Source organism: Myotis myotis, unplaced genomic scaffold (assembly GCF_014108235.1).
Source record: "Myotis myotis isolate mMyoMyo1 unplaced genomic scaffold, mMyoMyo1.p scaffold_m19_p_3, whole genome shotgun sequence".
NCBI classification, from domain to species: domain Eukaryota; kingdom Metazoa; phylum Chordata; class Mammalia; order Chiroptera; family Vespertilionidae; genus Myotis; species Myotis myotis.
In genome coordinates, this window is record NW_023416335.1 from 24,470,160 (window position 1) to 24,498,119 (window position 27,960).

General features: G+C 46.7%; 1 protein-coding gene across 2 annotated transcripts; it reads right to left on the reverse strand.

Annotated features, from left to right (window-relative positions):
* Window positions 1-3,497: 3,497 nt before the first annotated feature.
* PLAT (plasminogen activator, tissue type) lies at window positions 3,498-27,575 on the reverse strand. Of its 2 annotated transcripts, XM_036300660.1 has the most exons (14): window positions 27,431-27,575; window positions 14,773-14,868; window positions 13,876-13,918; window positions 12,802-12,939; window positions 12,299-12,409; window positions 11,774-11,948; window positions 11,214-11,305; window positions 9,161-9,335; window positions 8,416-8,501; window positions 7,308-7,503; window positions 7,081-7,217; window positions 6,721-6,861; window positions 5,680-5,846; window positions 3,498-4,387 (listed from the first exon to the last, which is right to left on the reverse strand). In XM_036300660.1, the coding sequence occupies exons 2-14, from the start codon at window positions 14,845-14,847 to the stop codon at window positions 4,229-4,231; spliced, it is 1,695 nt and encodes a 564-aa protein (XP_036156553.1). In that variant the 5' UTR covers window positions 14,848-14,868; window positions 27,431-27,575; the 3' UTR covers window positions 3,498-4,228. The 2 variants fall into 2 exon arrangements, with proteins under 2 accessions (XP_036156553.1, XP_036156554.1); XM_036300661.1 differs by lacking the exon at window positions 12,299-12,409.
* Between the last annotated feature and the right edge of the window lie 385 nt (window positions 27,576-27,960).

Here is a 27,960-nt window from a genome sequence, read left to right on the forward strand (position 1 = left end):
GAAGACAGGGATATTGGTATTTATGTCATTTTTTTAAAAGAAATATTTTATTGATTTTTAGAGAGAGAGGAAGGGAGAGGGAGAAACATTGATGTGAGATGGATCGGCTGCCTTCTGCACTCCCCTCACCCTGTGGAGATCACCTGTGGAGATCGAGTCCACAACCTGGGCATGGTCCCTCACTGGGAATGGAACCAGCAACCTTCTGGGGCTTGGGATGACGCTCAACCAACTGAGCCACACCAGACAGGGCTTAATGTCATTTTTAAGGTTGTGAGAATGAACGATTAGATCAATCAGATTATTTCCTCCCAACCCCCGTGTGTAAGAGACAAAACCATTAAGGCTGCTGATGTCTGCTCTAGTTCTCTCCCCATCTTCTTGATCATGTTTGCTGATTAACTCAGACATGAAACAGGGCTTCAAGGTTCCCAGAAATCATAACTGTAGTAGATATTTCTTGGAAGAGAAGACATTAGGAGTTTTGGTAAAGTAGACACTGGTGACTATCCCACATCTGTATTAATTTCGTTCTGTAGCCCTCGCTGGTTTGGCTCAGTGGATAGAGCATCAGCCTGCGGACTGAAGGGTCCCGGGTTCGATTCTGGTCAAAAGCACATGGCTGGGTTGTGGGCTTGATCCCCAGTAGGGGACATGCAGGAGGCAGCCAATCAATGATTCTCTCTAATCATTCATCATTGATGCTTCTATCTCTCCTTCTCCCTTCCTCTCTGAAATCAATAAAGATATGTTAGTTTCGTTCTGTAAATCCCTCATGGCCATGAAGAAATTTTAAGACTTATTTCTGTTGACTTACCACAAGTGTTTAATTAATCTATTACTATTCCGATCTAGCTATCTTAGTCATTGTTAATATCTTTGCCCTTGGCCTGGCTCTTTTCCTTGCATTGATTGGAGTGTGACCAGGTACATTTTATACATGCACTTCCCTATCTGGCCAGTAGGTGGTGACTCCGGGCCAGCAATGAGATGAACTTTTTGTTTGAATTTTAAAAGGTGAATTGAATATGAAACTCTTAAACTGTCCCCAAGATCCCAAGTACTGGGGATTGTGTGAGTCTTTGGCTTTCGAAGTTAAACATGGAACCAAAGTTTATGACACTTTTTGATAACCATATTTAAGATTGGGGCTCGAGGAGAAAAACAGTTTCAATCACCTGATTTCCTCTAGTCTTCACCCATTAAGGCTAATTGCACAATTACCTGAGAATCTTTCTTGTTCTTCTGGTCTATTGGCATCTATTTGTTTTATTATCTGGCTGGGGATAGTGAGGGGAATATACGATTTAATTTCCCGTTATGCTCATTTCCTTCCCCTGACAAGTTCCACACATTTTATCCCAAATTTCCTAACTCACACTGGCTAATGATGTGTTGCTCTTTGCGTGTATTTTAGTAAAATTCTGCCATGGAGCTCAGTCAGTGAGTGGCCTTCTCTGAGCAATTGTCTTCCTCCAGCCTGCTGTTTCCAGGACCTCAGTCAGAGGAACGCTGGGGCCTTTTAACTACATTTCCATCCCAGGAGGCCTGACTGCTTCAGTTCACTTCATTAACTCCACCATCTGAGGAAAAGCTTCTCATGCAAGGGGCAGGGGGTGAAACCAGCTGAATTCTTGCAGGAGATTCAGCACTGGGAGTCTTGTTTATTGGTGTCCTCTAGCCATGTTTTTCTGAGATGGCTGAAAGACATTTATCTAAAATAAAATCTGCCACTTGCACAGGGAAACTTGTAAGTGAGCAGTCCGAAGTCAAGAAATCTGTGATGAGCCAAAACCGGTTTGGCTCAGTGGATAGAGCGTCGGCCTGTGGACTGGGGGGTCCCAGGTTCGATTCCGGTCAAGGGCATGTACCTGGGTTGCGGGCATATCCCCAGTGGGAGATGTGCAGGAGGCAGCTGATCGAAGTTTCTCTCTCATCTATGTTTCTAACTCTCTATCTCTCTCCCTTCCTCTCTGTAAAAAATCAATAAAATATATTTAAAAAAAAAAAAAAAAAAAAAAAAAAAAAAGAAATCTGTGATGAAAGTGTCTGTGGCCTGCAATTACTTAACTGATCCAGGGACTTCAGCATTTCAGGGAAGTTGGATTCTGCACCCTGAGCTCCCCACCCACCACCCCCAGCCCTGAATCCAGCTCTTGGGCCTTACAGAGTATCTTTCTTCCATGAGTTAAAACTACTTTTCTTCTGAGAACCCCAAACTGAGCAATCTTACAACATCATGAGAGACAACTACAACCACCTTTTTTGCCTCCAAGAAACTGTCAGCATATACGCAGCAGGAAGCATTGCATCAGCAGATCTATTCTTGGATCTGGGGCGTCAGTGATGCCTGCTGGGCAGCAGCCAGGTGTAGGGGTTATATAAGGAGTCTAAGAGAAGCAGAAAGCAGCATTCCATAAGCATAACCTGTGTGGACTGGTCTGGGAGTTAATTCTTTCTGATGAACAGGAAAGCCAAGTAGAATGGGGGGGAAATGGCCCAAATATTAGCTTCTAGTCCAGTGATGGCGAACCTTTTGAGCTCGGCGTGTCAGCATTTTGAAAAACCCTAACTTAACTCTGGTGCCGTGTCACATATAGAAATTTTTCGATATTTGCAACCATAGTAAAACAAAGACTTCTATTTTTGATATTTATTTTATATATTTAAATGCCATTTAACAAAGAAAAATCAACCAAAAAAATGAGTTCGAGTGTCACCTCTGACACGCGTGTCATAGGTTCGCCATCACTGTTCTAGTCTGAGCCAACAATTGGGATGCCGCATGTTAGTTGGCAGGTCATGCTTAGGTTCTTCTGATTCCTTCATTGCTCCTTCCTAGTTCTGTGATTGCTGTCCAGGGAGCCTCCTTACCTCCCGCGTCTGCTGTCTCCCCAACCACACTTACTTAATATTCCTGAGGCATGCTTAGTTCATCACTTCCCTTGAGCAAAGGCCTCAGTGGCTCCCTGTTGCCTACAAAATTAAGTCCAGGCTCACTTTGGCATTCAAAGTCCCCATAATCTAAATCCCAACCTACATTCTTTATGAACTTCACTTCCAACTGTTGAACTCAATTCCTCCCCATGCTCCCACTGCCTTTTTGCTAGATCTTTACTACTTCATGCACTGATATTCCTTGGCTCAGAATGCCTTTCCCACACCCCTCTACCAGTCCAAATCTTGCCCAATTTTTGAAAGCCCTACCTAATTTTAGTTTTTTCTTTAAGATTCCCCAATCCCTCCTGCAACTGAATTCCAGGAAAAGTTTCTTTCTGCCATTTTGTGGTCCATCTCTGTTCTACCTTGTTATTTCTCTAAATAGTTTATTTGTCCCCTTTTTACTATCGACAGCCCCTAGCACATTGCCTTGTATTCAGCAAGTATTCTGTATTTGTTGAATGAATGAAAGAAAACATTGCACATGATTTAAAAAAGTGAACATGAACAAATCTTCTGTGTGATACTGTATATATAACAACTATTCCACTCCGGGAAAATATGTGAAAAATAAATTTGAATTTATTATTTTAGTACAGTATAATACAAAATTGTGGCAACAGAAAGTAAACACTACGATGAACTGACATAAATATGCTATCGCCTAGCTGATCAGTTATTAAAATGGTACAATTCTTCTATTATAAAGGAAAAAAAACATTTACACTGTACACAAAAGGAATTCCCTCCAAGAGCTGTAGAGTGGAGAAAGGGGGTAGCCAAATACTTGATTTAAAGGCTGGTTTGAAGAACACGATCTGGCCTTAGGGGGCCCAGGCCTCTGCTCGGCTTCCTTGTGACTATAAATAGACATTCTGTTTCTAAGGCAATACTTCTTTCCTGAAGGATCTAGCTGCTTTTTTATTACAGAGACATGCCTTTTCCCCTGTGGTCCCACTTCCAAAGCTGTTCGCATGGATAGATTAGGTGGTTAGGCTTTTGTTCTACCTATTTGCCCTGGATGGTGGTGTTCTGGGAGGGGTTGGCATTTATCTGTCTTTCCATCTCACAGAATACATTCTGATATCAGACCTTAATCCCGGAAAACTTCCAAAGAGGGAAGTACCTATGAAAATATATCCTCTCCCCTCTTCTACTGGTTCTCCCCCCACTGGTACGGTGTGATGGCTCAAGGAGAAATCCGTGTGAAGAAGCGCCGTCTTGGTGAGTCTTCTGAAGTGGAGGGAGGTGAGGTCTGCCATGATGCCAGGGAACTGGGTGTTCTTGGTTATGGGCGCATGTTGTCTTGAATCCAGTTTAGGTAATTAGTAACCTTGGTGTATACACCTGGAACATCTTTCTGCCCACAGCCAAGACCCCAACTGATGATGCCAACCAAAGTCATGTGGTTGTCCTTCATACACACCAAGGGCCCGCCTGAGTCACCCTGCAAAAGGAGAACAGGTTAGTTGTTTGCAAAAACTGCTTTAGGTGGGAGTTAGGGTTAATATTTGTACTGTTACGATTGTACTCTTCATAGTACTTAGTTCACAGAGGAAAGCTTGTATCTCCATGATCTTGATCCTCTAAGAGGATTAGACTGTATCTATATTGTAAAGTAAATTTCTGAGATAATTGCTCAGACATTTCAGGCCTCAGGCCTGGTTTTAACTCCAGGCAGTTGTGTGGCCTTGGGCTAACTGTGTGTCTGAAGTACCTCTCTTATCAGTATAAGAGAGATAATACTACCTACTTGATGAGATTGTTCTGGGAATTGATTGGAAGAGAGCTTGAAAAGCTCTTGAGAACAATGTATGAGATTCAATAAAACTCTTGGTAACTGTTTGCTGCTGTTGTCTTGCTGAATCAAAATGATTTTTGGTTTTGAACTTGAAGCTTGCAAATTATCATGGTTTCACTTTGCAGGCAACCTTTATGTGAGTGTTGAGCGAGGTGGTACAATGAAGAGTTCTGAAGAAACTCTTCAAAAAGAGACCAAAGGCTTGTCAAGGAACAAGGGGTTCACAAAGAGTCCACCAAGTCTCCCAGGCAAGAGCCTGGCCTTCCTTCTCTTGGCACCCCTCGCACCCCTCCTCTCAGTGGTCAGCCTGACACACTGCAGGCATGAACATGTCTCATCAATAACAGATCCTTGGCTCTATTTGGGTCCTAATACACAGGCTGGTCTGTGTCCCATGGGCCAGTGTCTTGTTATCATAAAACAGAAGTACTGACCCCAATAAGGATGCCAACACAGAGAGCCTGACAATGGTTTCCGTTCCCAGGTTATTGGACTGAGTGAGTTTTTAAACCTCGTTTCTCACAAATCATCTCTATCCTACTTCCCAGCGAGCTGCCATTCTTCCTTCCCCTGCTATAAAGCAGACTACGATCCTCCAGCACCTACGTACGTCAAGAATTTCTTAATTTGTTTTGCTTTATCCATCACTCCAATGGCCAATTAATTGCTTGGGGTTTACAGGAAATCCTGTACTAGGTGGAGTTTCCTGTGCAGACGCCGGGGAAATTTCCTATAGCTCAGATTTCTTATGTTTGGGTAACTTTGATCTTTCTCCGGTTGCTTCACTCTCAGAGGCCCTCATGCAGAATCCCCAGCGCCTCACTAAGATGAAATCACGCCCTGCTGGCTGGAGGATGTTCCATGGTTAAGAACCTGATGGCCAAGGGACACTTTTACCCTTGGGTGGGCTCAGAGTATGGAGAGGCGCTCATGTTTACCTGGCAAGCATCGTGCAGGTTTGCTTGGTTCCCTCCACTGCGCGTGTCTCCAGCACACAGCATGTTGCTCGTGACGGTTTTGTTAGATAAATACTGAGACGTGCAGCGGTCGGAGGGATACAGCCTGACATGCCCTTCCTTCAGCCGCTCAGAGTAGAAAGGAGAAGCTGAAAAGAGAGGAGGGAAAGCATCTTATGATTTTAGGGAAAGTTGTCAATCTTTTGGAAGGAGAAAGCCAACTCTTCTAATAATTGCTAAGATGTATCAAGCTTTTACACATATTAGGTTGAGTCCTGGGACACGGCCAATATGTTCCTGTTTTGCCCTATAAAAACAACGATCTTATAGAGTTTTATCCAGGGTTTCCCAATAGCAGCACTATGGCCATATAGACCTGAAGATCATTTTTGTGAGGGGCTGTCCTGTGCATGGAGATGTTTGGCAGCATCCCTGGCTCCCCCCGCCACTAAATGCCAGGATACACCTCCATCCTGAATTGTAATAATCGAAAATGCCATCAGACATTGCCAAATGCCTCCTGGGGAACAACATCACCCTAGGCGAGAACCACTGGTTTAACCCAATCTCTCATTTGATCATCGTAACCAAGGAGGTAGCTAGTTCTGTCCCATCTCACCAACGAGAAAGCTGAGGCTTGGGGCGCTGTAACATATGGATCCAAGCAAGAGTCACACTGCTAGCAAGGAGCAGAGGGAGGATTTGAGCTCAGGTCTATGGGCTGTAGTCCAGGATCCATACCCTTAATTACTGTGTGCTCTCTTGTGACAACCTTCTTGAAATCTGAAGCTCTCCAAAGCACTGGTACTATTTGGACCTATTCAGTGACCCTGTGAGGCAGGGGAGGCCTACGATGGGTGCTCAGGACTTCACCTCAGGGGACTTGCCCACACTGACACAGCATCAGTGCCCATCCGGGGCGGGAACCACTCTCATGACCATTTTCTCCTCTGTCTGGTCAATGACTGCAGCCCCTGCTGTCCTGCAGACAGGCAGGATGGGCCGTGACTTCCTTCCACTTACACGCCTCGTGCTTGCCGTAGCCAGAAAGCTCACACTCCGTCCAGTCGGGCAGCTGCAGGTTGGCTTCCGGGAGACAGACGGTGCGGACAGAGCCAGTCTCCTGGGCGCACTCGAGCGAATCAGATTTCAGCTGCAGCAGTGCTGGGAGGGAGAGCGAGGGAGAGAAAACCCTGTGTGCATAGCTGCTTCTGATTTGGGGGGAGGAAGGTGAGGGAGAGGGCGAGGGTTTGGAAGGAGGGGTGCGAGTGCATGTGTGTGCACCTGTGTGCACGTGTGTGTGTGTGTGTGTGTGTGTGTGTGTGTGTGTGTGTATTGCGGACTGGAGTTTGAACTGGAGCAGGGAGAATAATGACATCTTACCAATGTCATTGTTGTAAGTGTCTTCATCGAATTCCTTATGAGCGATGTATTTTTTGACTTCAAATTTCTGCTCTTCCACTCCAGGTTCCAGCCGGTATGTTCTGCCCAAGACCACCTTAAGGTGGTGGGGAGGAAACCTAACGGAGAAACAGCCTTAGGACATTCTTCCTGTTGCGAGGTCTCCTCTAAGGAGAGCAGGAAAAGCCGCTGGGCCTCTGAGTCCCTACCTCTCCTGGAAGCAGTGGGCAGCGGACAGGACCCAGCAGGAGCTGATCAGGATCCCCCCGCACAAGAACCTCTCTCCTGGCGACCTCCTGTTCTGGACAAAGATGGCAGCCTGCCACGGGTGGGAGGTGATGTCTGAGAAGAGTCCTCCTTTAATGCGAAACTGAGGCAGCTTGTACTGTCGCCGGCCACAGGTGGCTGGGTGAGAAGAGGACAGGGAAGGGGGATGAGGTCTGTGGTCCTGAGGTGAAGTCCTGAGCACCCATCTTGATTTCTTCCCTTGGGACCCCTGAGTTTCTACTGGCTCTACAGGTTGGCACAGAGGGGTGGGTATAAGTCCCCCTGGTGATAAAAACCACAGCTTTCATTTGCTGAGTACATGGTACATGCCAACACTGTACATACACCATCTGTGACCCTCACAACACTGAACTCCAGAGGCTGAAAACTTTTTGCCCAAGGTCACAATGGCATCTGGATTAGAACCCAGATCTGTCGAAACCCATAACTGGGGATCTTTCTGCTATGCTTCGTTGCCTCTAGTTTTCTTTCTGCAGCCACTTCCTGGTTTAAGAAATAACGAAGCATTGCAACTTCCTCCTAGGGAATGTTTGCCCCATATCTTTCCCATCTACTCAGCCTTACCCATCCTTCAAGGCCCAGGTAAAATCCTACATCTGCACGAAGCCGATTTAAGACCCCCAAGCCCACAAGGTTCCAAGAAAGCTTACTGACACCACTCACTGGGGACTCACTCCACACAACCTTGCTTGTGAGTTAACTGATCATTTGTGTCTTACCTGCCCAGTTAGACTATGTTTCTTGAGGAACATTGTAGCTAATCTGTGTTCACAGGAACTGAGTAATAATAATCTATTCTCAGACATTTCCTGGGCATGGGAAGCGGATATCTACCCAAGAGTGTTAACCCCCACCCTTGCTTTAGTCATGGAAGCTCCCTCCCCAGCAAGACCTGACCTTCCTGAAAATCTGACAGCCTCACAGTCTGAACCAGACAGATGTGAAGACACAGGAAAGGGCAGAGGAAATGGTCAAGAGGGACAGGGCAGTGGGGCTGGGCAAAGGGAGGTGGCCAAGGGCCGCCCTTACAGCACTGGGGGATGTCACAGTATTCCCACGTCAGCTTGCGGTCCTTCAGCACGTGGCACCAAGGCTTGGCATCCCCGTCTGGATTCCTAGATGATAAAGGGAGTTTAAGGTTTTAGATCACCTTTTCAATCACATCTCAAGCCATGGAAGAGGGGAAGGGGGCTCAGTGAACCAATGGCAAAAACAATGAGCTGGGAAGGAGGATCCTGAGTTCTGGACTCGGCTCTGTCACAGACCCCACCACAGGAAAACAGCTTTCACATCAGCAACATGACATGCTCATCTCCCTGGGTCGTTGGGAGGGACTGGGGGCTGTGCTGTGAAGAAATTCTTTCAATTCGGTGGAATAACAGTGCCATGTGTGAGCGGACCAGATGAGGACTAAATGGCGATGGGAAAGGACCTTGAACTTGGGATTTGGGTTGAAAAACTGGTGGACTTTGCTTTTCTTTTTTTTTTTTTTTTTTTTTTTTTTTTATTGCTTAAAGTATTACAAAGGGTATTACATATGTGTCCATTTTATCCCCCCGCCCTAGACAGTCCCCTAGCCTCCCCTATCCCCCAATGTGCTTTTCATAATAGGTGTTATTCTAGCGAATGAATAGGTTGGACTAGATAATAGCCATGGTTTCTTTCCACTCACTGGGTCTTTCATATAACTTTAGGCATCAACTCTTTTCCCATCCCACAGCCCCAGTCTTGTCCTTTGCACAGACCTGAGCCCCTTGGATGTTGTGCTACATACCGGCAGTAATTGTGCTTGCCCAGGCCCAGTGCCTGGGCGTTGGTCTTCCACGCTGTGTTAATCTTGCCTACCAGGACCATGGAATTCCATGGGAGGCAGGAAACACCAGACACGGTGAGGCTGTGCGTACCACGGTATGATAATCCTTTTCCAAAGTAGCAGTTCCCATATTTTTCTGAAACAGAAGAAATCTCAAACTGAAAAAAACCCAATTAACTGCTAAAACGGGTAAGTTGGAGTTTGCAACAGGGCCTGCAATGTAGCCGCTGGCCTGGAGAATCGAAGGCAGCCAGCCTGCCAGTGAGAAGGGTGTGATAGCATCCCACCTCCTCTTTTTCTTTTCTTCAAGCCCTTTTCTTTCATCCTCACCCAAGGATATTTTCATTGGTTTTTAGAGAGGGGGGAAGGTAGAGAGAGAGAGAGAGAGAAAGAGAGAGAGAGAGAGAGAGAGAGAGAGAGAGAGAGAGAGAGAGAGAGAGAAACATTGATGTGACAGAGAATATCGGTTACCTCCCACATGTACCCTGACCGGGGATGGGGATCGAACCTGCCACCTAGGTATGTGTCCTGACCAGGAATCGAACTCATGACCTTTCGGGACAATGCTCCTACTAACTGAGCCACACCCAACAGGGCTTCTTCAAGCCCTTTCACACGGAGATGGCAAACGGCTTTCTGCTGGTGTGCCAACTTTGATCAACTGGAGATGGCTTCCTAGATTGCTGTGCTGAAAGAGCTTCTGAGGGTATATTCAGGTCAGGCAGGAAAGGGTGCTGAGTTTAATTAGTGGTGATTATTTCTGGAGCTGCTTTGAAAGTAATTATGGGTTTCCTTGTTTATATTTGACAGTGAACTAAGGTACTTCAATAGAGGGACATGTCAGCAGGCCCCGATTTCTCAGATTTTGCCTGCAAGTGCTCTGGAGGATTTGCTGGGCTTGGGAAGGAAGCGAGTGCTGCCTATTTTCACCTACTTGTCCCACTTGACCCTCTTTTCTCTCCATTTGAAACTCACAAAATATACCAGTATAATAAATAGTATAACTGGAAGGGATCTCTCAGGTCATCTAGACCAGGGAGTGCCAATTTAGACCAGATCCTGGGAGATGGGGCAAATGCTTTAGCATTACTGTAAAGCAGTGGTTCTCAACCTGTGGGTCGTGACCCTTTTGGGGGTCGAATGACCCTTTCACAGGGGTCGTCTAAGACCATCAGAAAACACATATATAATTACATATTGTTTTCGTGATTAATCACTATACTTTAATTATGTTCAATTTGTAACCATGAAAATATATCCTGCATATCAGATATTTACATTACGATTCATAACAGTAGCAAAATTACAGTGATGAAGTAGCAATGAAAATAATTTTATGGTTGGGGGTCACCACAACATGAGGAACTGTATTAAAGGGTCACAGCATTAGGAAGGTTGAGAACCACTGCTGTAAAGAGTCCTCAAATTCACAAGTGTGTCAGCATTTGTTGGAGACTGAATGCACGTTATTCTGTATCGTATATTTAGAACTTCAAAACGTGTTTTTCATGCTATTGTGATAAGTAACAATTATTTGTGAAAGCGCTGAATTCATATTACCTTTTGTAACTTAGTATTTTTTAAATTTGGGAAATTTTGTCACATTAAAAATATATATATATATATATATATATATATATATATAGAGAGAGAGAGAGAGAGAGAGAGAGAGAGAGAGAGAGAGAGAGAGAGATTGAGAAATAGGCCCAGCAATCAAAAAAGGGGGAATTCCCATTCATTCTCAAAAGGACTGGCAACCACTGATGCAGCGCCACCTTCTCTGTAGATGAGGAAACTGAGGGTCAGAGGTGTTAAGAAATCAGCTCAAGGTCAACAAGAGCTAGAGGCCAAGCCTGGGTGAGGACCCAAGTCTCATGACTTTCTTCCCTCTGCAGCCCAAACGGTGAACTCGCAGCCTGTTCCTTCGTCTGGCGGTTGTAGAAGGACCGTCAACCTGTCCTCCTAGACTCTCTTCCCCAGGACCCCACAGGGAAGGTGGGGTGGCTGCACTTACCCTGGGAGCAGACGGGTGTGCTGCAGAACTCCGGGACGTACTTCCCTGCCTTGAAGACATAGCACCAAGGTTTTGAGTCTTTGTCTGGGTTTCTGAAAAATCAGCCAGAGAAAGCCAGGGGGCATTAAAAGCGGAGCTTCCCTCACAGGCCCAAGGACTTTGCATCCTCTTCTGGGGAGAGTTAATGGGCTTTTGGTTGTGCACAGGATAGGTGCATCAAGTCAGGTGGGACTATGACTTAGTTACTGTCTCCTTTTGGAGATTAAGTGTGGTTTAAGGAGATGTGTGCGTGTGCCAAGTTGATAAGGGGTGGACTGTGACCGTGATTTTTTGTGTTAATGTGGCTGGTGGTGTTGGGAAGGGATTTTGTAGCTGTGGTTAATATCTACAGTCAGTTGGCTTTAAGATTATTTTTGATAACGTGGATGGGCTTCACCTAATGAGTTGAGGGCCTGAAGAGCAAAAGTTGAAAAGAAATTCTGTCTCAATATATATATATCCCCAGTGGAGCAGCTTCTCTCCAGAGAAAAACTACTCCGTAGGGAAGTCAGCCCTCTCACCTGCAGTAATTGTGATTCCCGAGACCCAGCTTGCTGGCATCTGGCCTCCGTGCGTTGTAGGTCTTCCGGGCCAGAAGGCTGCTGTTCCAGTTGATACACTCGGCCCCACTCTCCGCGGTGCTCCACGTGCCCCTGTAGGTGACACCTAGGTCCTTGTAGCAGGTAGCTCTGGCATCTGAGGGAAAGCAGGAAACACAACATCTCACATGTGAACCCCCTTTCATTGAGTTTCTCAAAGGGGTCTCACATCGGCGGCTGCCATCACCCCAAACCAATGAGGCAGGCTGGCTGCGGACGCTCCTGGAGCGCAGGAGGCGAGTGGGTGTCTGGGCTCACCCAGCTGGCTGGTGGCAGAGCCAGACTCCAAAGTGGGCCTGGCACTTTGGTTTTCTAACCGACCCTTGGATGACCCTTCCTGTCCCCTCTCCCCGCCTTGCCTCTGTCACCAGGGTAGATTTCCTTTCCGGGTATATCTGGCAATTGGGATTTCAGTCCCTCTCTCACACCCACTCACCCACTACTCACCTATTTCACAGAGTTTCCCACTAAATCCTTCAGGGCACTGACAGACAAAATCTGAGAAATAGAGAGCCTGCCGACACGTCCCCCCATTGAAGCATCTCGGTTCTGTGCAACCTGTCAGGCAGAAACAAGAAACCCCTAATTACTTGCAAAGTAGCTCCGAGAACAACATGGGTTAAAATATTAAGAGTGCTGTCTACATGTCAGGCACTATTCTAAGCAGTTTACAGCATTAACTCATTGCATTCTCACAGCAAACCATGAGGTACATACTATTGTCCCCCCGTGTTACAGAAAAAGAACCTGAAGTTCGGCAAGTGAAGGCATTCGCCTGAGGTCACAGAGCTTTGCTCCTTTCTGCTCAGCGCCTTCACATTTGCTGAAGGTGGATCATGCCCAGAATCTCTGTTTAAAGATTTCAACGTGTCGGGGACCAATCAAGACAGGGTTGGGGCCATGAGCCTGGATGCTGACGCTCGAAGCCTGGGCTTGAAGTCCCTACGTACTTCTGATGGGCACAGAGTGGCACTGCGACCGGCCGCTGTTGCACCAGCAGTGTTCGACGCGGTTGCTTCTGAGCATGGGGCGCAGCCACGACTCATGGTGACGATATGTCGTCTGGGTTTTTTCATCTCTGCAGGTCACTGTAACGAAAGACAGGCTGGCCTCTTAGGGCACAACTCACCAAAACTGATGGTCCACCTCCAGTCTTACTGAGAACATTCCTACCTCACTCTCTAGATAATCCATCCTTTATTCCTTTCTTGTTCTCCACTGGCAGACAACAAGTACCTAATATTTTTTCTCCAAAGACTCCTTTTATTGTTTTTTTTCTCTGATGGACCCTCATCTATTAAAGTACATGTATTAGGTCAGTGGTCGGCAAACTGCGGCTCGCAAGCCACATGCGGCTCTTTGGTCCCTTGAGTGTGGCTCTTCCACAAAATACCAACTTCTGTGCATGGGCCATGAAGTTTCAATTGCACTGTATGTGCCCGCCCGCTCGTGGTATTTTGTGGAAGAGCCACACTCAAGGGGCCAAAGAGCCTCATGTGGCTCGCGAGCCGCAGTTTGCCGACCAGGGTATTAGGTAATACTCTATTTTTTTCATTTTAATTCATCAAAACTACACACATGTATATAATTGCCTACCAGCGTTTTTGATCCACAGGAGTATTACCACACTGAAATGATGCATTTCTGGCCCCAAACAAAGAAAATTGGTGTTTTGATCTGTGTAGAAAACGTGCTACTTCCATTAGTATTTTTGAAGGACTCGGGGCCATTGAGTCACAGGCTCCCCCCAGCTTTGTGACTCCTTGACTGACAGCCTGGCTCCTGGAGGACACACCCTGTCTTCTCAGATCCTGGCTCACTCGCGTCAGCTACCTGGGTGCATGTGAGTGAGTGATGGGGGGAACCACACAGGCATCTTTGCCCTGTACCATTTCACCTTCACACATAGTTAAGTTCTGAGGTGGGGGATAGAAGATAGATCCCCTGACAGAGCCTGAATCCCCCTGAGCCCTAACCCTGCCTCCTACCTTCATCAACCCCTTTCCACCTCAGCTTCATCTCACCTCTGTATGACCTGGCTCCTCTTCTGAATCGCCTGTGGATTTCCTGCAAAGAAACCAGGGGTGGAGAAAGGATCAGTACATGCTGGGTGTCTTAAGAATAAAGGTAGCCAATCCAGAAGACCACCCATCAACCTGCCATCAGATGCCACCTGCCCAGAGATTCCCCCTCGGGTTAACTGGCCCCATGGAGAAAGTCCATGTCCTGCCTTCTTGTCTAATTCTTCCTCCCCTTCTAGACTAGCGCTGTCTAAAAGAACTTTCTGAATGATGGAAATGTTTAATACCTGTGCTGTCCAATATAGAGCCACGAATCCATGTGGCAACTGAGCGCTTGAAATATGGCTAGTGTGACTGAACTGAACCTTACATTTTATTTAAGTTTAAATTTAAATAGTCACAAGAAGTTAGGGGCTACCATATTGAGCAGTGGAGCTGTAGTCCCCATCTCTTTATGTAGCCATCTCTGACTCTCTTGTACAGGCCTGCTGCTCAGGCATTGCTCAGTTGGCCTTCTATGACGTCCTTTGCTGCTGGACATTTTCAGAGAGCATGCGTATTGTACATTTCCATCCAATGAAACAGTAAGCAGCAGGAGGGCAGCCTGCCTGCTTCTATGGCTTGCAGCACTTGCATTGTTTTGAAAGTATTTTATGGATTAATTCTAACACATTTAAAAAAAAATAGCTCCAAAGAAGGTGTTCGGAGGTAGTGGAGTAGAACTAAAAACTGTTCCCTCAAGTCACAATAAGTGCCTAGGGCCTGCTGCCGCTACTAGGGCCTGCTGCCGTGTATTCCCAGCTCCTCTGGCCCTCTGGCCCTTTGCCTCTCCACTGAAGAGCCCCTGGAGGGACCGCAGCCCTAAGGGATGAGGCACACAGACGTGAACTGCACACCCACCTGCCTGGGCAGAGTGAAGACTGCTCCACAAAGCAGCAGTACACACAACAGCTCTCTCTTCATTGTAGTCATCATTTCTTCAGAGTCCCTTAGATTCTGGAAGAATGGGGTAAAGCTTAATCATGTGATGTGAGAGGTCAAGGAGTACAACAAAGGTCAAGAACCTGCAACTTCATCATGGCCGGGCGCCCCAGGATCAGTTTCCTCCTCAGGAAACGCCCTGACAAGTGTCTGGAAGATGTGTGTGTGTGTGTGTGTGTGTGTGTGTGTGTGTGTGTGTGTTTTACATATAGCGGTAAAATACACAAGACACCAAACCTACCGTCTTAACCATTTTTTAGTGAAGTTTGATGGCAGTAAGCACATTCACACTGTTGTGCAATCATCACAGCTGTCTGTTTCCAGACCTTCATCTTTCCAAACAAACTCTGTACCCATTTACACAATAACTCCCCATTCCCCTAGCAACCACCATTCTATGACTTTGACTGCACTGGGGACCTATATCAGTAGAATCATACAATATCTGTCCTTTTGTGCTTGGCTTATTTCACTTGGCATAATGTTCTCAAGGTTCATCCATGTCAAAGCATGTGTCGGAAATTCCTTCCTTTTCAGGCTGAATAATATTTGTCTACATAGACCGCAGTTTGCTTATCCATTCATCCATGGATGGACACGGATTGCTGGAAGGTGATTTTGTCCAGAGACTTCTGTGGGCTGAAGGGTGAGACCATCTCTGGCACTTCTTGGCAGCCCAGGACCGCGGTGAGCTGGCGTGGTTTCCCTTGAAGTGAATTCCTGCCCTGGGGGTTGACTAGACAGAGCCACAATAATGTCCTCCCCCTGACTTTTTAGAGGAAACCATAGGGGTTTATTGCTGGCACATCACAGGGCCCGCCTCCCTCAGGTCGCCTCAGCTCCTCCACTCATGACTTCCATGCCTCTTTGTCCAACAAAGAGGAGGCTCCTCTGGGCCAGGCCTCCCCCTCCCCACCGCTCCATCGGGATGTCGGTCTCTCTCTTTACCGACAGGCCTGACAGATTTGTAGAAAGGAGCAGAGGCATCTGGTTTTAGTCATGAAGCTCAGATCTTCCTGGGCCCCAAATTCCCGGCTTTCATGTGCCTCTCCATGCTCTTGCTCTCAGCAGCTTAAAGTAGGTTACTTGGTCGGGATGTTATTTTGTGGTCTGGCAGGCCCACTGGCTCCTTCATCCTTAAGGATTAAATTAGGGAATTTCTTTCCTTGACTCATTTCCCTCCAGTCACAACAACTTTTGGTCCCACCCCTCCCCCCTATCCCAAGGATCTTCAGTGCCCTGTCCCTTTAGATCAGTGGTTCTCAACCTTCCAAATGCCGCGACCCTTTAATACAGTTCCTCATGTTGTGGTGATCCCCAACCATAAAATTATTTTCGTTGCTACTTCATCACTGTAATGTTGCTACTGTTATGAATCGTAATGTAAATATCTGATATGCAGGATGTATTTTCATTGTTACAAATTGAACATAATGAAAGCACAGTGATTAATCACAAAAACAATATGTAATTATATATGTGTTTTCTGATGGTCTTAGGCGACCCCTGTGAAAGGGTGGTTCGATCCCCAAAGGGGTCATGACCCACAGGTTGAGAACCGCTGCTTTAGAGGCTCACAAGACTTTCCTCCTGGCCTGGCTCTGGCTCCTTCTTTGTTTATTTGCATAGAACTTCCCCTGTTGGAAGTGTCATTCCCTTCTCATGGCCCCAGGCTCCTTTCACAAAATAAAGGAGCCTGGGAGACTCTTTATGCCCCAATGATTCTTCCTAGGATGCTGGTGACAGGCAGGGGAGTGAAACCAGAGCTGGGGGAATTGGGGAGAGAGCAGGAGGGCCAGGTCAACAGTGAACTCAGCAGGAAACCCAGGCCATGGGCTCAGAGGGAGTCTCCCAACCAGCACACCCCTCTCCCACCTCCCCTTGCCCATTATGAAAGGAACAGAAAGAAGCTCAGGATCTGGGCTTTTGTTCCGATTTGGCATGCCCAAGGCCCTCCTCTCAGGCGGGGGGTGTGGGGCGGTGCCCTTTGGGGGTCCTGTCTTAGAGAAGGAAGTGCACTACTATTCACTGGTTTCAGGAGGAAGAAGTGGGCCATCTAACATAGGAGCACACAGAAAGCCTCTGAACACAGGGAACTGCTCCGGACTTTCTTTCTCAGCTGTCCTTAATTTTGCCCCTTCTCACAATGTCCCCAACGTCCTCTTAAGTTTCCTTCCTTACTGGTATCTCATTACTTATGACCTTTAAAAACAGATCTTCTTAAATGTAATCCCCCCTTTCTTCCCGACCTTAATTATTTTCACATATTTGTAGACGGCCCCATCCTTTATTGTCTTAGCCAAGCCTTGAGGATAAGGAGACCTCTAAGCTCTCGGAACATGAAGAAATTCTGAATGAAATAATGAATGAATGAATGAATGAATGAATGAGCCACCAGCTGAACAAGGAACTTAACTTGCATGCCAAACCAACCAGTCTTTTCAATATTCTCATTCACCCAAACCCAGGGGATTGGTGTAGTCTTTTCTCTAGATGCCTGCCGAGTTACTGTTTTATTTCAAGAACTCACCATCCTCCTAAATGGAACACAAGTCCAGATGTTGGAAGTGGCAAAGTGGGAAGTGAAGGGTTAACATATTTGCATTCCCTGGACAAATGGGGGGGAGGGAGACTAACCCGGGAAGGAGTAGCCTGGCTTAGGACTGGGTACAAAGACTCGGACAGCTGCACCATGTCAAACTCTTTAGTAATTATAGAATCAGCATAAGGGGGAGAGGAGCATATTTTTGTCTTCTGCTCCTGGGAGAGTTAGAGACTCTGTCTTCTATCAGTCCTTGTCCTCCTCTGCCTCTTTTGGCCTTGCTGAGCCTTGAGCTGATCCAGTGCAAATGAGTCTCACACACACACACAAAAAACGGGATAGCTCCATCCTCACTGTGCAGAGGCAATGAGAGCAGCTGGACAGGCTGAAGGGGTAAGAGAATGACAAAGAAATGAGTCACTCGCCAGCAGACAAGCAGCTCGGTCTAAAGACAAAAGAGAATGAGAAAAGGGAGGGAACCGTGTCTTGCTTTGCCTTTGTAAAAGAGGTGGGTGTAGAGGTCTGGGCCGTGCCTGGACAAAGAAGAAAGGGAGTACCAGAGACGTGGACTCAGACCCAGGACCCCTGGGACCCATTGGACTCAGACCCAGGACCCCTGGGACCCATGCCAGCACACCTCGGTGGACCCCAGGTTCCCACCAAAGGGAGAAGTACCAGATGCTCATGGCGAGGCCAGGGTGGGAAGTGAGATTTGAGGAGTAAGTGTAAGAAGTCCTTCTGAGGCTCACTTTATAACTGAAAAAAGATTTTTAAAAATGTGTTCTCTTCCTTTTGCTATATTTGATGGTTTCCCAGAATCAAAGAACTAAAAAGGCAAGGAAGCAAGGGGAAGGGAGGGAGGATGGAAGGGAGGGAGGGAAGGAGGGAGGGGGGGAGGCAGGATGGAAGAAAGGGAAAGAAAGAAAGAAAGAAAGAAAGAAAGAAAGAAAGAAAGAAAGAAAGAAAGAAAAAAGAAAAACCATGAGGGTTCTCACTTTTGTTAGACTGCACTCTCTGAATCACTGAGAGAATCATTGTATGAGCCCGGCAGGGGTGGCTCAGTGGTTGAATGTCGACCTGTGAACCAGGAGGTCACGGTTGATTCCTGGTTAGGGCACATGCCCAGGTAGCCGGCTCGATCCCCAGTGTGGGGCGTGCAGGAAGCAGCCAATCAATGATTCTCTCCCACCATCGATGTTTCTATCTCTCTCTCCCTCTCCCTCTCTAAAATCAATAAAAATCTATTTTAAAAAAGAATCACTGTATGAGAGGAGTGATGGGATGGCCATAAAACCTGCCATTCCCAAGGCCCCAAGGCTCCAACCCTGGCAGGCTCAACCTGGCACACAAAGTTGATTTTTTGCCGATTTGTGAAAGGCACCCTCTCTGGTGGATGAAGCTCAGCAGACTCGGGCTTGGCAAGTTGACAAGGACTCCGTGCAAATAGAAAGAACAGGGCACATGACTCGGCAAATAAAGCATGGCCCGGATTTCAAGGATGCAAGGGCAGGCACCCTTGTGCAGGACACAGCTCACATGCTGCATGTGCAGCCACAATTCATCTGCTTTCACAGCACCTCTGACCTTGCCGTCCGGAAGCCCTGTTGGGTCCTGCCCGCTGCAGTGACGGAGTGACACCGGTTACTGGTCCCTCTGAACAAGTGTGAATGATGCCTGTTCTAGGGAACAGCGGGAACAGTGGTCTGGTTACTGTCCTCAAGCCCAGGATGTGTGCCATTCCGTCTGAGAAATCAATGATCACACCAACCAGAAACTCTGTGTTCATTTCCGCAGGGGAAACATGGGGGAATGCTGATGGATGGGTGGTGCTCATCCATCAGCATTCCCCCATGTTACCCCTGCGGAAATGAACACTGAGCTCATAACTGTTTGAGTCTGGACTGGGTGAAGTCATTGAAGTGGCAGCAGGACAGCTAGAGGAAGGACTTGGGGACAGCAGAGGAAGTGTTGTCCTCAGTGCCTTTATACCCCCTTTGCTTTACTCTTTCCCTCCATTCTCCTCCTACCTTCTTCATCTTCCCCCAGAGAAATCTGCTCTCCATAAAGGAGCTGACATGCTCATTCACGTAAAGTTAAAATGACTGAATAAAAATCAACATGCTGTTCTCCCAAAGCATCTATATTTTGAGACATAGGATCTATTCCCAGGAATGTAAAACGCAGTGGGCTGGACTCTCAAGGTTTCCCCCAGGGCTAACATTGTATGGTTTCTGTTGTGAGAACAAATGACAGAATGAGTGTACACATGCTGTGTAAACTGTAAAACACTTACAAATGGGTGTAAGTACTTTTATTTAAACACTCAACCACCTGCTATAAAGTGATTTGCAATAAAGGAACTGTACAAATGCAGTCACTCACTCAGTCAAGTTCTCTAATTCTAGGTACAAATGATGCCATTGTCCCACTTGTTATAGAACTGAAGGATTTAGTTTCCATTTTTGCCCACAAGGAAAAGGCAGACACACAAGCTAGGTAGAGAGAGATGGAAATTGCAAGGGAAAGACAAAAGCAAATAGATACTCTGATCGAATTTAATGCCGTGTGCAAGGTTTGCAATCTGAATCTTTGGTAAAGGAAATTTTGGAGTTATTATTGTTTCTCTCTGGAAGTCTGAGTAAGAGAAAGTCAGCCTGTAAGAGTCCCAAATACCCTAAAATGACTCATGGCTGTAAAACCAAAAACACCCTCCCTCCACCCCCCTCTCCCTCTAGCCACCATGGCCCAGAATGGATGCCAACAAATTAGAAAAGAAATGGTCAGAACTCCTTCCACCAGAGAAAGGACAAGAGGTGAGGTGAGATGGGAGAAGGAACCAGGACTCGGAGAAGGGGGTGAGCTCCCACAAAAGCTCACTATTGTCTGAGCCAGAGTCAGAGGCTGGGACAGGAGCCATTAGCCTGGTAGCTCTGGTCCCATTTATACAGGTCCTGCATTTTATAGAGACCATGCTCTCAGAATAGAAATCAGTTTCAAAAACTGCCATTATGGAAGCAATTCTTAACCTTTAAAAAAGGTCATTTTCTGCCCTAACGGGTTTGGCTCAGTGGATAGAGCGTTGGCCTGCAGACTGAAGGGTCCCAGGTTCAATTCTGGTCAAGGGCATGTATGTTGTTTGTGGGCACATCCCCAGTAGGGGGTGTGCAGGAGGCAGCTGATCGATGATTCTCTCTCATTGATGTTTCTAACTCTCTATCCCTCTCCCTTCCTCTCTGTAAAAAATCAATAAAAAAATATAAGAAAAGGTAATATTCTATGTGCAAAAGCTTATTTTCTCTCTTTTTAAACAGACCTCTTTGTAACTGGGAGATAAGAGAGGAAGAGTCTGTCTATTATTTAATTCCATCATTCCAACGAGTCAATAGAACAGAATCCTGCCGCATCGCCATTCAATCACCAGGGTAGAATTCTCTCCAAAGCATCTTGAAAATATAGGCATAAGGAACTGAGTCTAAATCAAGTGATATTAACCTGGCTGCTCACAAAAAGCTATACTGAGCATTGTCATCTCCTCAACATCCCGCCCTCTGCCAGGTAATTCTAGTGATTTGGGGGAACCAAGGGAGTGTCGTTTGTGGGTCTAGGAAAATAGAAGTCCACCTGCCTTCTCCTACCATAAACACACACACACACACACACACACACACACACACACACACACGCACATGCACACGCACACACAGGCACGCACACGTGCACACACAAACAAAAACAAAAACAAAACCCTTTCCTAATGAACTTGGATCCTTGCAAAAACAACAACAAAGTTCAGCTGGCAAAAGCGAATTCAATTAGTCAGTGCAGTAAAATGTTAACCCCAAAGTCTGGATCTAAACAAGGCGTGCGATCTAATGTTAATCTAAAAGAGCCTCCTGTTAAGCAATGAGGGCAGTTCCTCCTGTTCCTTCCACTCCCTAAAGCAAACATCACTGCATGGTAATTAAATGCGTAATAATTTGATATTTCTTCAGATAACCTCCAGATTTCAACACACATGAACCAAGCAAAGCGATCAGAAGCTTTCATGGTATCATTACCGAAATTCGTGCGCATTTTACTGGCCTCACATGAAAGTGATGTTGGAGTATATTTTTGAGAAATGTCTGGATTAATGCCACTTGCTCATCATGTATTTGAGTACCTACTACTTGCCAAATAGTTTAGAAAACCCTTTTACATCCATTGAATTATTTTTAAAATATTTTATTGATTTTTTACAGAGAGGAAGGGAGAGGGATAGAGAGTTAGAAACATCGATGAGAGAGAAACATTGATCAGTTGCCTCCTGCACACCCCCTACTGGGGATGTGCCTGCAACCAAGGTACATGCCCTTGACCGAAATCGAACCTGGGACTCTTGAGTCCACAGGCTAACGCTCTATCCACTGAGCCAAACTGGTCAGGGCCCATTGAATTATTTAAGGCAGGGGTGGGCAACCATTTTTCTTTCAAGGGCCATTTGGATATTCATAACATCATTCGAGGGTCATACAAAATTATTAACCTAAAAATTAGCCTGCCAGCCCAGCCAGCATGGCTCAGTGATTGAGTGTCAACCTATGAGCCAGAAGGTCACGGTTTGATTCCCGGTCAGGGCACATGTCCAGGTTGCAGGCTCTATCCCCAGTGTGGGGCATGCAGGAGGTAGCCAACCAATGATTCTCTCTTATCATTGGTGTTTCTATCTCTTTCTCCCTCTCCCTGCTGCTCTGAAATCAATAAAAATGTATTTTAAAAAATTAGCCTGCTATATTTGGTCAACCATTTAATTAATTCACCCCTAATGCCTTAGCAGGGCCAGACCAAATGATTTCACAGGCCTTATAAGACCTGTGGGCTAGACGTTCCCTACCCCTGATTTAAGGCAAGATTATTTTGTTTCTATGGATGAGAGAACTGAGCTTCAAAAAGGAATAAGGGTCCTAGCTGGTTTGGCTCAGTGGATAGAGAGTCCAGCCTGCAGACTGAAGAGTCCCAGGTTCAATTCCAGATCAGGGCACATGCCCAGGTTGTGGGCTCGATACCCAGTAGGGGGTGTGCAGAAGGCAGCCGATCAATGATTCTCTCTCATCATTGATGTTTCTCTCTCTCTTTCCATCTCCTTTCATCTCTGAAATCAATAAAAAAAATATTTTTAAAAAACAAACAAAACATAAGGAATAAGGGGCTTGGCCCTTAGGTGACACACCTTGTTAGAGGTGGTGTCGAGACTCAAACGCAGGATACCCAGATCTAATATCCAAAACCCAACACTCTCTCCACTACTCCTACTGTATCCGGAGGCTGGATTGTCGCATTTTTCATGTGGACAAAATTGCTGTTTGAGAGGAGCAGCATGTCCGCATGTGAGAAGCACAGCCTCTAGAGCAGTGGTTCTCAACCTTCCTAACGCCGCGACCCTTTAATACAGTTCCTCATGTTGTGGAGACCCCAATTTCATTGTTACAAATTGAACATAATTAAAGCATAGTGATTAATCACAAAACAATATGTAATTATATATGTGTTTTCTGATGGTCTTAGGCGACCCCTGTGAAAGGGTCGTTCGACCCCCCCCCAAAGGGGTCTCGACCCACAGGTTGAGAACCGCTGCTCTAGAGTCTTAACTTCAAACTCCGCTGACTCCTTCCTTACAGGCTGTGTGGAGCTTCCTGGTTTTCCTATGGGGCTAGTCATGCGCACCTTGCCGCATTGTTACGGCAATAGAGAAGCAGCAGGTAAAGCCCCTACTAATGGCTGTTGCACAGTAAGGTTAACTGCTTACTGTCCTTCAGAAGTGGGAGCACCTAAGTTTACAGCTTCTCTCTGGAAGAGTAACTAGAAGCTGCCAAGGTAGAAGGGACACCAAGCTCTATGGGGTCCTCATTGTGTTCATGTGTTAATCCTAAGTACTGTTTCCTAGATCGTTTGCACATCTTGTGATGACTTGCAGCCAGATGCTTTACAATGGAGAGAATCAAGCCCTTTATCTATGTGTACAGATCAGTATCAACAGGAGCCATTATTTCCTGCATGTGGGGTGGTGCTTTTTATCCTGTCTTTAATCTGTGTTTTTATTTGCCTTTCCCAGGCCTATTTACACCACACATGCCTGAGTGATTGTTGAGAGAAGCCGGAATTAGCGGCTAAGACAGCTGGAAGGCTAGACTCTCGCTATTGATAAGGCCCATCTGATGCAGAACACACGAATGTTTGACAACCAGAGGCGTTGCATGTGAAACATGAGGAAACCGGAGCTTCCCAGAAAAACAAAAAAAAAATGCAGAAAAGCCTTCTTTTTTTCTCTGTAGCCCAGGTGGCAGGCACTGGCTCTTGCCACAACGAGCAAAACTAAACAAGTTTCTCTTTTTTTTGAACATGACAAAGTGTGAACAGCCAGCAGAGAAGTTCTCTTTTAGATTATTCATAGTAGGTCGCTGGGTTTAGCTTCACCAACCAGTCCCCTGTCCCCCACCTTCAAGCAACTCAGCTGATGTCAAACTGCTCATGCAAAGATGCCTAACAAAGGGGCTTGAGAACCTCCTTGGGTACCATCCGCCCCGTGTCTATCAGATCCCCATCCCATCCATCTCGATCTCAAATCTAATTTCTTCCTTTCTTGAATTTGTAGGCAATGACTTGCTCACTCTCTGTATTCACCATCAAACATTTATTGAGCACCAACCATGCACTAGGCAGAGGCTCATGGTATAAAGACACATATATTCTGTCCTCAAAAACTCACAGTTTAGGAAGGGGACAGACAAGTAACAACTAGACAATCATAGTAAGAGTGTGATCTGTGCTGTGATATGCAGGGGGGGTTGTGGGGAGGGAAGGTAGATATGCAGAAGAAGAAGGGGTTCTACTGGACTGTGGAAGAGGGGCTCTAGCTCACTTTTGTTGAGGCAGGGGGTCAGGGACTGGTCAGGGTAAGCTTTCTGGAATGGATACTATATAAGCTGTCCATTGAACACAAGAATGAAGCAGGGTGTTTCTTGACAGAGTATATCCCCAAACAGCCCCCTCCAAGCCACTGGGAGAGATGGGCCCATTGCTTGGGGCCCAGAACAATAGCCAGAAACAACCAGAGCCTCTTTCTCTTCAGGGCAAACACCTTTCTCTGGGCAAGGGAATATAATTCACATACCCCAGGGTCTCCCTTCCAGGGTGTCCCTAGGAGGAAGGGTGGTTTGGAAGGCCCAAGAGGTCTAAGGATGTTGGGGCCTTGGGGGAAGGAGTTCAATTTGGATCCCCTCACGCCTAGTTGTAAGTTAATGGAATATTTGTGGCTACACATATAAACAGAAAAGGCTCATAATATACAGGTCTCCCAGGATCTGGGTTCAACCTGACCTTGAAGTGATCAGAGGCTCCAGGTGGAATCAGGTCTTGTAGGTCATTTCCCAAACAGACCTCTCCAAGCCACTGGTGTACAGGTCAGGAGCATCACATAGTCACCCTGCTCACCTCAGCTGGGGCTGTTGGCCAAGAGTTACTTTCTGGGTCATGGCCTTTGGCATAGATAGTGCTGGCAGCTGCTAAGGAGACTCAATTGTATTAGTTCTATGCATACAGCTGGTGAGCATTTCCTGAGTAATCATGATCAGAACCAGAACTCGCCTGAGTTATTCCTTCAAAAAATATTTATGAAATGCCTACTGTGTGCCCAGTGCCTGGTTCATGTTGCCTTCTGTCATAAGTCTTAATTTTCAGGTGATGAAGAGGTTTATCTATTTTCCTACCCTCTTCTACAGAAGTCTATTTCCCAGCAGGAGAGTGCACATAAAATATACAAAATATCACTAAGAAAACACGTTGTCCTTAGATGTAGGTAGACAACTAAGCCAAAACCATGTGGCTGGACTAGGGCGGATGATCTCTAAGATTCTTTCTAGCTCTATCTCTGAGTCTAAATCATTCTCACTTTTTTATCTGATTTGATTTGACACCCATCACATGGTTTTGTGAGCTGGTTGAAGAGGATGAGGTTTACAATCTGAAACTATAAACAGAATTTTTCTCCATGCAAAGCCATGTCCCAAAGAAGGCATACATACGCAGAGTATTCTGCTCACTCATGGTTCATACTAGCCATCTTATCAGGATGGAGCTGAAAAATCACAGGAAATGGACATTTCATTCTGAGGCTGCAGATGCACAATGCCAGACAATCAGCACCCAGATTTTTCCTTGCAACTAGATACTCGGGATCTCAGCGTAGTATATGGAATTGGAATTTTGACTGGCGCTAAGCCCACTATCATTGCTTTGAACCATGTGGCCACTGGAGCCGTCTGACCGAAAATAATCTCCACCCACCCTGGCGGCTTTGGAAGCCCTGAAGCTTGTTCCTTCCACAGGATGATCCTCACCTAGTGACCCCTCGGGCTGCTATCAATCCCATGACCGGGAAAACTCCTGTTGCAGGTCAGTAACAGGCCTCATCTGGACAGTAAGTTTCTCCAGTTCCTCTGGGGTTCCCATCCCTCATTTACAAAAGCCTTAGATGGCCCTGGTCCCTTTACGTCACACCACCAAAGCTAAGGCCGCACTGTCTGTTATGATCGTTTGAAATGTACTGACCATCAGCTCTGCTCATCAGCATGTTAGGCCCCAAGGAAATAAAAGTCCTAGAGTCCTGCGTCAATGAGCACAAACTCATAACTGCATCGTTGCAGTTCCTCAGCAACTCCCTGGTGGCGGATATCCCAGACTGTGATGAAGCAACTGAGAATAGCACAGACAGTGGGAGAATCTGACCCGAAGCTTCACAGCGTCTTCTGAGATGGTCTTGGGGAGTCTGGACAGAGACAGAGCTATTTGGGTACCTAGACCCAGAGATTGGAGGCTGGTGCCTCAGACATTTTAGGTAAAATACTAGTAAATGGATGGATGGGATGGAGCTCTTTCTATTTCAATCTTTACTGCATCCCCGCCAGTGCCTGGAGTCTGACTCTGCTCTCACAGGAAGCTCTCACCCAGCCGCTCACTCTAATCGTCATATATTGATTCTGGACAAGATAGTGTCCAGATCCCAGCCTGAGTCTTCCTGCCTCCACACTAAAACTGCTAGGAAGTCCTTTTGAGGGAACTCCACTTAGCAGCTGTATTTGCAGAATTTCTTCATGGGCTTGTAAATAGACACACACATGTAATGTTTTTCTGTCATCAATCGGCTGCAGGAGGCTGCCGTCATTATTCCAGCTTGGTCCTTACCACACTGCTCTGCACTTGAGATAGTCATTAGTTACCTGGGAGCTCAGCATGTTTTCCTCTCTGCCTCCCTCCTCCCCTCCCTCCTGCCCCGTGAGGTTAAGAAAATAAAGATAATAACAGTGCAAATCTAGAGACTTGATATGCTTCCTGCAGAGTGCTTTAGGAATAAAGGACGTTGCTGTGATTTTTCTCTCTGTAATTGAAAACTCCTTAAAGAGGACCTCACATTTGCACGCTGGGCAAAAAGCCAGAAAACGGAGCTTCTCTGGTCCAGGGGGGATGGCGGGGGAAGGGGGAGCTCAGAGGCCTTTCTCTGAAACCCCCTCCTCCTCTTTCCCAGCACTTCCCACCTCATCGCGCTCTGGAAATGTCACTCTCCCAGCCTCGGTTTCCCCGTGGGCTCCTTGAGGGAGGCTGCCTAGCGAGACGTCCCGCCCCCACCCCAAGTGGCCCGCTGGCAGCTGATTTTACAGTTCTTGCCTGTTAGTCATGAGGTGCTCCTGTTGTCTATTCAGAGCATTTCTGTGTAATTCTTTTCACGTTCCCCTTTACTCTGCAAGCGGAGATTTCTTACCCAAGAAACAACCCCTCCTCTTCTCCCTCTTTCCCTGCCCCAAACACTTCAGCCTATCCCAATTAAATGCAGATTCAATTAGAAATCTCCTTTGGGTGCAGTCGCTAGCTAATCCTCTTTTTGTCTGGAGCACAAAGTCAGTCCCTGACTCAGGCATTCCTTGAATTGGCTTAGTTTGCCAGAGAGACTTTTACGAGAGAGAAGAGGAGCCGCTGGACAGCGAGGCACAGAATTCAACCTACCTCCACTCCTTGCCTTGCGTGCCTCCTGGAAAGGCTCTCTTGTCGGCCCGGACTCTAGCAGGACCTCGGCGCCAATCTCTGCACAGCTCCAGCCTCCTTTAAATTTCAAGGCAGGGGGTGGGGTCGGTGGCCCCGGGTGGGCGGGCTTCTCTGCAGCAGGAGGATGCCCAGTGGACAGGGCCATGAGGGAGCCAAACAGGGCGGGCCTGTTTTCATAAAGAGGGGGAGGAAGTTCAGGATGGAAGCTGCGTAGCCCATCCTGGCTCCGGGCCAGCCTGATTATTCACAGTCCTGATGTCATCGAATACAACAATTTGGGAGTTGGACAGGACCCTACGAGTCATCTTTATTTTTTAGAATCCTAGTCCCAATGACGTAAAAGGGACCCTCAGGATCCGCAGGCTCTACGCCTTTATCAGGAAAAGAGGTCTTCACAATGCTACAGAAATACACACTGAGGAGGCCGAGGGCTTCTTCTGGAATCTCCAGCTGTAACTCCGCCCCTCTGGACACAAGAGGTTGGAAGGACT